We start from the raw sequence: 12,364 nt of genomic DNA on the forward strand, positions 1-12,364 counted from the left end.
ATGCATTAGCTATTATAGGGAGGAAATAATTGGAAAGAAGTTTGGTTCAGATAATAGAAGACCTAGATTTTTAAGCTAGTAAGTTTGGACTTTATTCTGTAGACAGTCGGAAATCAGTAAAAGATTTATAAGACTTATTTTAGATCCTTCAGGTAGAAAATTTTAAGTGGCACACTTTTTAGTTTTCATGTGAACTCTGTGATGTAATTGAGTAGTTATGGGAAATATTTTTTGCTTATGGAGAAACTGAAGCATACATGTTATTGTTAGTGGCTGACTATGGTGACAAATGTTTATTGAGGCCATACTGTGTGCCAGATACATAGCACACTGGTATTTTATGTGGATTGTCTCCCTTAATCCTCACAGCAACTTGGAGAAGGGAGGAAATATTGTTATCCCCATTCTCACCCCATCAGAGGAGAAATTTAAGGCTTAGAGAAATGTCATACATTATCCTGGATGAGATCCTAGGACAACAAAGGACATTATTGGGATAGCCAGTGAAATTTGATTGGGCCTATTGATTAGTTGGTAATATTGATCAACATTAACTTTCTGATTTTGATGATGGTTTTGTGGTTAAAGAGGAGATTGTCCTTGTACTTAGGATATATACAATGTGATATTAAGGGATAATGGGCATCATGTCTGAAATCTATTCTTAAATGGTTTCAAAATGTTAACAGTTTTATAATCTTTGTGAAAGGCATATAATAGCTCTGCAGCTCTTATTAAACTGGAAATGATTTCAAAATAAACAAGAGAAAATACTGACTCATTCAAAGTCACATAGCCAGTATGAAGCAGAGCAGAACAGATTGTTGAACTTAGGTCTGTCTCATTCTATATATACGTATTTTACTGCCTCTTCTATTTATTCTAACCAATGTCATATGATAGCAAAGTTAAAAATATCAGGCAAAATTTTAATTATTTCTCGTTGTTACTTATTACTCGCTTTAACAGTATTAGCTATCACTCTCAAGTTCATTCCAAATCAGATTGTTAGCCTTTTATAGCATTTGTACTCTGAGGTCACTTAATAAATGTTAAATGATTATAATTATTTTTCTTTGCTACCTCTTTTATTGTAAGTTTATACTTTACAATGGACCATTAAATACTTATACATTGTAATTTAATTTTAAGTGACAATATCTCAGAATAATTATCTGCTTTCTGTTTTAACAATAGGTTATCTTATGATGAGGCTTTTACTATGGCTAATGACCCCTTGGAAGGCTTCCATGAAGTAAACCTTGCTTCACCTACTTCTCCGGACCTTCTTGGCGTGTATGAATCGGGAGCTCAAGAGCCGACTACCTCACCAGGTGTCATCTACCGGCCTCTCCCTTCATCTTTATGCTCTGCCCCTATCCAGGCTAATGCCTTAGATGTCTCTGACCTTCCTACACAGCCTGTATATTCATCCCCCAGACGTTTAAATTGTACGGAAATATCTGGTATCAGGTAGGAGATCATCAATATGCTTATTTTGGAGTATTGTACTAAACAAATGGACAGTTTGCTTGGTTACCTTATTTTAAGTTTTAATGTTTTCAAAAACTTGAATCATATAAGCTTGTCATGAAGAGCAATACATGTTAATACTCAACATCAGGGGTCAGCAAACTTTATGGAAAGGGCCAGGTAGTCAATATATTTTAGGCTTTGTGGGCTATCCATTTTCTATTGTAACTATTCAACTCTGCTGTTAAAGTACAAAAGCAGCCATAGGCAGTATGATGTAAATGAATAACTCCAATAAAACTTTATATTTGGGCACCGAGTTTTGAATTTCACACAATTTTCTTGTGCCACAAAATATTATTTTGATTTTTCTCAACCATTTGAAAATATAAAAATAATTTTTGGCTTGTGTGCCTTATGAAAACAGGCAGCATGCTGGATTTAACCTGTTTTGTTTGCTGACCTCTGTTCAGAGTAGCACTATCCAATAGAACTTTCTGTGATGAAGAAAATGTTCTGTTTCTGTGCTAATGTGATAGCCATTAGCCACATGTGGGTATTAGGATTTAGACTACGTTAGCTTTGACCGAGAACATGCTATTAACTAATAGAGTGGCTACCAAATTGGATAGACCAGTTTGTTTATGACCTGAGCGTTTCTAGACCTGTGTTTATGCCAGTTATAAGCGCATGCTGATGTTTCCTGAACTCTCCTTTACAGCATCCATGTTACAGACCCAGCACCTTGTTCTACCTCTGGAGTAACGGCTGGGTTAACGATATTAACTACGAGAAAGGACAACTGTAGTGCAGAGAGGGAGTTTTTGCAGGGTGCTACTATAACAGAAGCTTGTGATGGCAGTGATGATATATTCGGGTTGAGTACAGAAAGTCTGTCCCGTTTACGAAGCCCATCTGTTTTGGAAGTCAGAGAAAAGGGCTATGAAAGATTGAAAGAAGAACTTGCAAAAGCTCAGAGGGTAAGCAAAAAAGATATTCTTTCATACATTATATTCAAAATTACCATTTTTCCATGGAGGGGTAACTCAAATGAAATTATGATGGTTCTATAGTTATCCTTCACATGTGCACAGCCTCCTCTCCTGTTGGGCAGCATTTAGGAATCTGTGAAATTGATGGAGTAGTAAAGCAATTCATCTGAGAGTACTAACTGGAAAAATCAGATTCTGAAACTCTTTCTGTCCTCTACATCCCTGCTCCCTGTCTTGCATTATCTGTAATGCAAATTTGGTGGGTTATGTTCCATGTATCCAGTTGTTGCTTCTTGTGTGTACCTGACTTTATGGTCATTTACTTGAAGTCATTCAGTCCAAGTCATTTTGTTTTGAGGAATTGTTTTAGGAATATTACCATCATCTTGTAGCTGGGTTTGAATATTTTTCTGTCTTACCTTGAAAATTTTCTTTTCTTGGTAATTCTGTTTTCCACTTGGTTGTCTTAAAATTTCTGCTGTTTATTCTCAAACTTGTAGCCATATCATATTCTTTTTCTGAGACTAATTAAATTTCAGAGGGAAATTTATAGCACTAAAAATTCATAATTAGAAAAAATAAGAAGTCTCTAATCAACAATCTATACTCTCACTTTAAGAATATAAAAAAATTAGCATAACCAGAGTAAACAGAAGGAAGGAAATAATAAAAAGCAAAAATAAATGAAATTGACAACAGAAAAGCTAGAGAAGAATGAAACAAAGTGCTGTGTTTTTTTTAAAGATCAATAAAATTGATAAACCTCTAGCAGGATTGATTAAAAAAAAGATAGAAAATTGATTATATTCAGTAGCAGAAATAAAACAGGGTATCACTACAGATCCTGCAGACATCAAAAGTACAATAAAGGAATAATATGCACAGTTCTATATAAATTTGATAACTTAGGTGAAATGGACCATTTTACATTGAGATACATGAGAAGATAGAACAAACATTCTATAGGCATAACTTCAAGCATATTACCACATTTCAAAAACAAATATTTCCACTCTGTTCCTATTAGACTTGTCTATTAAGAGCATAATACTGATTTTGTTATTGTTGTAAATCTTCACTCAAGGACATTTTTCTATTGATTTTTAGAGAGAGTGGAAAGAAGGAAGGGGGAGAGAGGGAAACTTTCATGTGAGAGAGACACATCAATTGGTTCCTCCTGCACGTGCCCCAACCTACACATGCCCCAATTGGGGTGGTGATCGAACCTGTAACCCAGGTATGTACCCTTGACTGGGAATTGAACTCAATATCCTGCAGTGCATGGACTTACACTCTAACCACCGAGCAACACCAGCCAGGGAGATTTTTGTATCCCCAGCTCCTGGCATAATATGGTGCAATGCCTGGGATATATGTTTCTTTATAAATTCTTTAATGAATGGCTATGATTAAATAGCAATACAGGTATGTTACAACATTTTGGTTAAAATATATTTTATCAGAAAGAAAAATCAATAGCCTTTTAAGTCTTTTTACAAAGAGAAGGGATATGTTGAGGTGTGATTGTACTTGGCTTCTGCCATCTGAGTCTGTCGTCTTAATACACAGTATTAGGTGAAATTACAGTTTATGCAAAGGTAAACTGTTGAGCATTTATATTCATCTTTGAGAATACATTGTGGTTACTAATTCATCAGAACAGATTGCTAATTTCTTAGCTCAAGTTGTAATTCCTTTTGAAATCTTTAATTTGCTGTATTTAGAGGTATTGCTGCAGTAATTGAAATAATAATGACATGTGAACACATACAAATGGTGAATTTTATTATGAAGAGTACAAGATAGTACTAATAATTATTTTATTAACGCCTAGAGTGCCAGGGAGCACGATCACGCTCCTGTCTTTCACCAAAAGTGCCGGGAGCACTTTATTTTAACATTATATGTTTTGTTCAGATTTTTTTTCTACTAGTATTTTATAATACAATCAGCTAACAATATATGTTAAAGATGAAAACAAATGTAGTAAAGGTTTCCTTAAGTTTTTGACTGTGTAACTTCATTTACTTGGGATTCATAATTTTTTTCCTAAACTGCTGTAAAATCAGCAAAAATGCCTTGGCAATTTTAGCATAGTACCTAGGATATTGGTTGGCACTCACAGGGTTAAATTATGGCTATCTGTGAATCAAAATGATTATTTTTAAGGGGATTTAAATTAGTAAGAATCTTTTATATTTATTCATGTAGGTACAATTTCCAGTATTCTTCATTTCTTCATGTAGATCCAGATTTTTATCTTATGTCACTTTCTTCCTACTTGAAAGATATCCTTAACAATTTTGTTACATGTGTTTGCTGGTGATAATTATTTTTAGCTATTGTATATCTGAGTAGGTCTTTTTTCACCTTTGTTTTTGAAAGATATTTTTACTCAGTAAAGAATTTTAGATTGATTGTCTTTTCTTTTAGTACTTTAAAGATATTGCTCTAATATATTCTACTTGTATTTTTTCTCACAGAAGTCAGTTATCCTTATCTTTGTTCCACTGCATAAAATGTGAGATTCTTCTTTATATTGCTACTAGAGGCCCTGTGCACGAAATTTGTGCATGGGTAAGGTCCCTAGGCCTGACTGGCAATCAGGGCCGATTGGGGACTTCCAGCTGCCAGCTGGGGCCTTTCTTCGTTCTGTGCTGCTCCCTGGTGGTCAGCGTATGTCATAGCGAGCAGTCAAACTCCTGAGGGGACACTTTGCATATTAGCCTTTTATATATAGACTAGAGGCCCGGTGCACAGAATTTGTGCACTTGGGGGGGGCCCTCAGCCCAACCTGCGCCCTCTTGCAGTCTGGGAGCCCTTGGGGGATATCTGACTGTCAGCTTAGGCCTGCTTCTGTGGGGAGCAGGCTGAAGCTGGCAGTCGGACATTCTTAGCACTGCCGTGGAGGCAGGAGAGGCTCCCGCCACCGCCGCTGCACTCACCAGCCATGAGCCTGGCTCAGGGCTTCTGGCTGAGCGGCACTCCTCCTGTGGGAGCACACCTACCACCAGGGGACAGCTCCTGTGTTGAGTGTTGCCCCCTGTTGGTCAGTGGGCATCATAGCGACCAGTTCTGCCATTTGATCGATTTGCATATTAGCCTTTTAAAGGGTGTCCCAAAATTCACGCACAAAGTAATTTTGATAGAAAACACAGGTTTATAATTAAAAATTGTAAATTTTTTCTTGATTCATAAAGTATACATATAGGGTTATGTATGGAATAGCATACCGGGTAAGTGGCCTCCACGGCTTTGCTGGCACATACGCACTCTTTTGTTGCTGCCTGAGCAGCCGCATTTTCGAAGAAGAATGGTCCCATGATGCCTCCAGTCTAAAATCCGCACCAAACAGTGACACGTTGTGGATGCATTTGTTTCTCAACAATCACTTGTGGATTTTCTGAACCCCAAATGCGACTATTTTGTCGATTAACCAAGCCATCAAGATGAAAATGAGCCTCATTGAAATTCAGCCACATTTATGCAAAACGGTCATGGAAAATTTCAACAAAAGCGTGCCTATGTGCCAGCAAAGCTATGGAGGCCATTTACCTGATATGCTATTCCATACATAACCCTATACTGTATACTTTATGAATCGATAAAAAATTTACAGTTTTTAATTATAAACTTGTGTTTTCTATCAAAATTACTTCTTGCGTGAATTTTGGGACACCCTTTATTATATAGGATAAGCAATTTGAGTATGTTATATTTTGGTATAGTTTTCTTTATGTTTCTTGTGCTTGGGACTTGTTGAACTTCTTGAACCCATAGGTTAAATTTTATCGAATTTGAGAAATTTTGGCCATTATTTCCTCAAAATCTCTTTCCTCTCCTTTGGGACTCCTTTTACATGAACATTGGATTGCTTAAAGTTGTCCTACACCTAACTGGTACTCTATTCATTAAAAAAAATATTTTCCCCTCTGTTTCATTGTGGATAGTTCCTATTGCTATGTCTTCAATGTAACTATTTTCTTCTGCAATCTCTACTCTACTAATCCTATACGATGTATTTTTTTAATCTCGGACATTGTAATTTTATTTCTGAAAGTTTGATTTGGGTCTTTTAAATATTTTATTTGCTCTATTTAACATGTTCAGTCTTTCCTCTAGCTCCTTGAACATGTGATTCAGCTTAACAACTATTTTAATCCTTGAATAATCTGCAGGATTGCTGTTTTATTGCCTGATGTCCATTGCCTTAAAAATCACTGTTTCATATACGTTTTGTAGTATTTTTGTGTCAGGCGGGGTGATAAATATGATCCCCGTTACTCTACCTTGCTTGAGAGTGAAAGTTCTGTTCCTTTATTCTACTCAAACACAGAAATGTATACTTACACATGTGCTCCATTAATTTTGAGTTTGATGAGGACAAGGATTACATGTGTTTTTGCTCATAATTATATCTTGAGCACACAATGGGTTTTCAATACATTTTGTTGGTTAAATGAATATATATGTGTGTATTCAGTTACACTGTTGTATGAATAGACACACATGCATAATACATTAGTTAGGAACATGCTAGCTGCTTATAAGCAACCCCTTAATTTCAATGACTTAAACTAATAGAAGTTTATTTTTATTCTTTTAACACTCCAAAGCAGATGATCCTTGTTGATAGGCAGTTTTTTGTGAATGAAATAATTTACAGATGTGTGTTTCTTCTGTCTTGGATCTTTGTAGTCTTTTAGAGTTTTATATTTATCTGTACTTAATGGGGTGAAGGGAAAAGAAAGCTTGGAGAAGGCACACCTGCTTCTAAAAAGCCTTGATTTAGAAGTGACAAATGTTGCTGTTACTCACATTCCTTTGGGGTGAACAGTTTTATGCTGATGCTTAGATATGGGGTGGGCAGGCCGGGAAATGTAGTCCCTGGCTAGGTAACCCCTTCCCAGCAAGGAATCCATACTGTGCATAGAGGGAACACCCATACTGACTTTGGTGATCACTGACTTTCAAGTACAGGGTTGCCAGAGATGATGATGTAGTCCTTCACCTGTTTGGCCTTCCACAGAACGTTGCTGAAGAACAGTTTTTGTTGTAATTCTGAGGCAGAAGTTGGGCTTTAGTGTATCTTTATTAAAGTATAGCTTCTTGGATTCTGCTGAAAGAAAATTATTTTATTGAGGCCTTCACTAAACTCTCCTGTTGATTCTTTTTTTTTTAATATATATATTTTATTGATTTTTTACAGAGAGGAAAGGAGAGGGATAGAGAGTCAGAAACATCGATGAGAGAGAAACATCGATCAGCTGCCTCCTGCACACTTCCTACTGGGAATGTGCCCTCAACCAAGGTACATGTCCTTGACTGGAATCGAACCTGGGACCTTTCAGCCACAGGCCTACACTCTATCCACTGAGCCAAACTGGTTAGGGCTCCTGTTGATTCTTATATTTCCTAAAGTGTGAGACTTACTGGTATAAGGAATTACTTTCATCTTTTAATTGTTCTTCCCTGAAAGAAAATAACTTAAAAAATAAAATCCAGTGGAATATCTTGCAGCCACAGAAAGTCACTCAAAAACACGTACCTGCTCTAGCTAGTTTGGCTCAGTGGTTAGAATGAAGGGGGTTGCGGGCTTGATTCTGGTCAAGGGCACGTACCTCTGTTGCAGGCTTGGTCCCCAGCCTTGGACGGGGTGCATGCGGGAGGCAACAACCGTCATGTCTCTCTCACTTTGATGCTTCTCTCTGTGTCTCTCTCCCTCTCTTCCATTTCTTTTTCCTAAAAAAATCTATGGAAAAAATATCCTCATGTGAAGATTATAAAACAAACAAACCATACCTGCACCAAATCTATGTTCAGAATGGCCCTTCTAACTGTGGCCAAGGATGTTTATAAATATTTACTATATTCTTTATAAAGAAACTAGAGGCCCAGCGTGCGATATCGCGCAAGACCCAGACCCACCGCGCTGGAGGGACCCAGACTGACTCCTGCTGTGCTGGGCAGAACTCGGACCCAGAGTCAAGTCCCCGCCCACCCGTGCACGCCTCACGGTGCATGCAGCCCCTCCACCTGCGTGTCCCTCGCTGGGCACACAGCCTCCTGGTGATCAGTCATTGGTTGTTCTGCTGTGATGGTGTCACGACCACGGGGTTTTTATGATAGAGATATTACTTGTGAAACCAGAGTACTCATGGCATTATATGAGTCTTATAGAGGGTAAAAATAAAATTTTTTTAAACTTTGTCCTTAAGGTGTTTCTGGTTGGGGAGAAAACACATGTATACATGGTAATGTTCCCCTGATTTTGTGTTATACGTTTTTCTCCATTTTAAGATCTCTGAGATCAGTATAAGTTTTAAAATTGCTCTCATCTAGACAATAATCATGACAGTCATCTTTGACTATATGTACATACACTTGGTCATGGCTGCTCATGTGTGATTAATTGAATTGGATGATGTGTGTTGGGAGCTGCATTTCTTGGACTTAATTACTAGGTTAAAATGATCTCACTATGATATGACATTGATACAGAAAGAAAGGTACAAAAGAAAAGAATGACCTACAATAGCAATCTGTGTCTTCATCAGTTTAAAAGAGTTCTTCCTGTAGTGTAAAATGAAAATTCTAAGCAAAAAAGCATTGTATCATAGTTTCATTGATAGTATTTTTCATTTCATCATCATTATTATTTTAATCCTCACCATTGCTTTTCAGAGAGAGAGGGGGAGGGAAAGGGGGAAAGAGAGACGAGAGACAGATAGAGACGGGGGGAGGGAGAGGGAGTGATCGATGTGAGAGAGACACATCGACTGGCTGTCTCCTACATGCCCCTGACCAGGGGCAGGGAGCAACCTCGCAACCCAGGCACATGCCCTTGCGTAGGAATCAAATTTGGACCCTCTGGTGCTTGGGCTGACACTCTAACTACTTAGCAACACTATCCAGGACCATTGACAGTATTTTTATTTCTTGATGTATAAAATGTTTATCTTAAAAATTATGTCTTAGAACACTTGATCAAGAGTCTTGACACTCTGTGTTTTAAATATTTCTCAAATTTCTTTTCTCTGTTATTACCACTCTAAATCTATATTTCTTGCTTAAAATATTGCAGTGATCAACTGGTTTCAATTATTCCAGTCTTCTTTTTTTTTTTTTAACCTAGACACACTGTCCAAGTTATCATTTTGAATTGTGAATCTGATTGTTACCATTCTGTTTAAAATCTGTGGTGACTTACCATTGCCTGTGTGTGCCACGTCCTGCGTGGCTCAGGGTTCAGGATCTGGAGAAGGGCCGCGTGGAAATGACAGAGACAAGAAATAGTAATTTGGAAATAATGGGGGCCAGGCGAAGAGTCCAATGCAAGGGGAAGGACTTCACTGGTGCCCAGGCCTTGCCCACCTTTTATTCAATTTTGGGTACACATATAGCCCTTAGGCAGGCAATTCCAGTATCAGACAGACTATCTTAAAGGTCAATAAATATTAGTAAAGATTTACTCTGAGACTATTTGGTCAGGAAATTGCTTGAGCTACCATTGTCTTGACTAAACAATTAGTACATAGCTCTGGCCCTTGCCAGGGCTCAAGGTTCACTAGTGTTCTGGGCTCCTTGTTTACACTTTTCTGATGATAAAGACAATGGGTAGCTTTCAACAATTGCCTTTGAGATAATTTCTCCTTGTGTTTCAAGTAAGTCTCAGTTTCTTTTTTTAAATATTTTACCTTTTTTAAAATGACTGAGTAGTGTTCCACTGTATATGGAACACCACTTTTTTAAAAAATATATTTTTATTGATTTCAGAGAGGAAGGAGAGAGAGAGAGAGAGAGAGAGAGAGAGAGAGAGAGAGAGAGAGAGAGAGAGAGAGAGAAACATCAGTGATAAGAGAGAAACATTGATTGGCAGACTCCTGCATGTCCCACCCTGGAGATCGAGCCTGCAACCTGGGGGAATTGAACTATGAACTGGTTCATAGGTTGATGCTCAACTGTTGAGCCACACTGGTCAGAAGTTTCAATTTCTAAGCCATGGCTATTCAGGACTGGCCATAAGCCTAACTTTCTGGCATTATCCTCTTGTGGCATCCACTCCTCCCCATCTTTAGCTACTATAAACCATACTGTTTTATTCCTTCCTTTACATTTGGCAAACTCCTTTTTCTAGTATGTACCTATTACTACTATAGTTCTTATTAAATTGCTTTGCAAATCTGTTTAAAGATTGGCTACCCTCAGTAGGCTATGACTTTGTGAAAACTATGGACTGGGTCTCACTTCTTTTCTGTGTCTCTAGCACCTAAATAAATGCCTGATGCTGACAGAAAAATTAGCATCCAATTAACAAAAAATTCATGTTGTTGAAGAAATGAATTTTGAAAATGGTATTACAATAATGAAAAGTACAAATTAAATTCTAAAAAAGATATTGACATGCGATACAAATTTGACTTCATTAGGTAGGTTAAGTTGGACCTTGAAGCATAGGAAGAAGGTAGGCAGACATTTATAGGGAAAGGGTTAGCCTAGCTGGATGGGATCAGTTTGGGGAATGAAACAAGAATGAATCAACAAACAACAGGTGCTGGCAAGGATGTGGAGAAACTGGAACTCTAGTACACTGCTTGTGGGAATGCAGATTGGTGCAGCCACTATGGAAAATAGTATGAAATTTATTAAAAAATTAAAAATGGAACTGCTGTTTGACCCAGCGATTCCACTTCTGAGAATTTATCCAGAGAAACCCTCCTATGTTCATAGCAGTACTATTTACAATAGCTAAGAACTGGAAACAGAACAAGTGCTCATCAGTAGATGAGTAGATAAAAAAGATGTGGTACATTTACACAATGGAATACTATGCAGCTATAAAAAAGAAGGATCTCTTACCCTTTGAGACAGCATGGATGGACATGGAGAATGTCATGCTAAGTGAAATAAGCCAGTCAGAGAAAGACAAATATCACATGATCTCACTTATATGTGGAGTCTAATGAACATAATAAATTGATGAACAGAATAGCTCCAGAGGCATGGATGCATGGAACAGACTGAGAGAGCTCAGAGGGAAGGGGTGTGGTGAGACATGAAGAGATTAACCAGAGAACTTATATGCATATATGCATAGCCCATGGACACACACATTTGTGTGGTGAAGGCCTGAGAAGGCAGGGGCTGGGGGTAGATGAGGGTGCAGGGGGAGCAAATGGGGGACATCTGTGATACTGTCAACAATAATAAAGAATGAATAGACCAATTTAGTTCTAGCTTTACTGTGTGGACCAAGGGAAATAACTCTGAAAAAGGAAATTGAGCACATGTAAAGGGTCTTTAGTATTAGGGTGAGGTTTATGCCACTTTAGTATACTAGGAAGTGATTCAAGAATTTTGCTTTCATGAATGACATATGTATTGCTCTAATAGACTGAAAGCTTCTCAAGGGGTAGCATCTTACTTGGTTTTGTATTCTGAAGGAATACCATAGTGCCTACCTAGTAGGAAAAGTTGAATGAATTGACTTAGTTCTCATGTATACTTACAAAATAGTAAAATGTTAGAGTTTAAAAGAACCTGATATTAAATTTATGCTTTTACAGATGTATAAATTAACTCAGGGAAAATTGGCACCTTTATGATATTTTTCTTTTCAAGAATGTAGTATATCCTTCTTTCTGTTTGTTTAAGTCTACTTCTATATTTAGTAGTATTTATTTATTTGGGAGTATTTTAAAGCTTTCTTTTTCATTGTAGTCTTTAGCATTATTAAGTTTCCTTTGTCTCTAATGATTTTGACCTGTATTCTGCCTTTTCTGTTATCAAGATTGACAGCCCTCTTTTATTTTTATTATATTTTTAGTATACTTTTTATATTCTTATATCTTTACTGTCTGAATCACTTAGTTTTATGTATGTCTCTTGTATAGAGAACA

The 12,364-nt window shown here is 37.3% G+C and overlaps 1 protein-coding gene across 13 annotated transcripts in view; it reads left to right on the forward strand.

Moving 5' to 3' along the window:
• Window positions 1-12,364, forward strand: part of RAB3IP (RAB3A interacting protein) — a 58,429-nt gene that overhangs the window by 14,891 nt on the left and 31,174 nt on the right. For all 13 annotated transcript variants that reach the window (XM_059683603.1, XM_059683604.1, XM_059683602.1 and 10 more), the window contains exons 2-3: window positions 1,198-1,473; window positions 2,195-2,453. In XM_059683603.1, the coding sequence (XP_059539586.1) occupies window positions 1,223-1,473; window positions 2,195-2,453 (510 nt within the window). In that variant the 5' untranslated portion in view covers window positions 1,198-1,222. The remainder of the gene's footprint in view (window positions 1-1,197; window positions 1,474-2,194; window positions 2,454-12,364) is intronic.

Source organism: Myotis daubentonii, chromosome 2, assembly GCF_963259705.1.
Source record: "Myotis daubentonii chromosome 2, mMyoDau2.1, whole genome shotgun sequence".
Taxonomy (NCBI): domain Eukaryota; kingdom Metazoa; phylum Chordata; class Mammalia; order Chiroptera; family Vespertilionidae; genus Myotis; species Myotis daubentonii.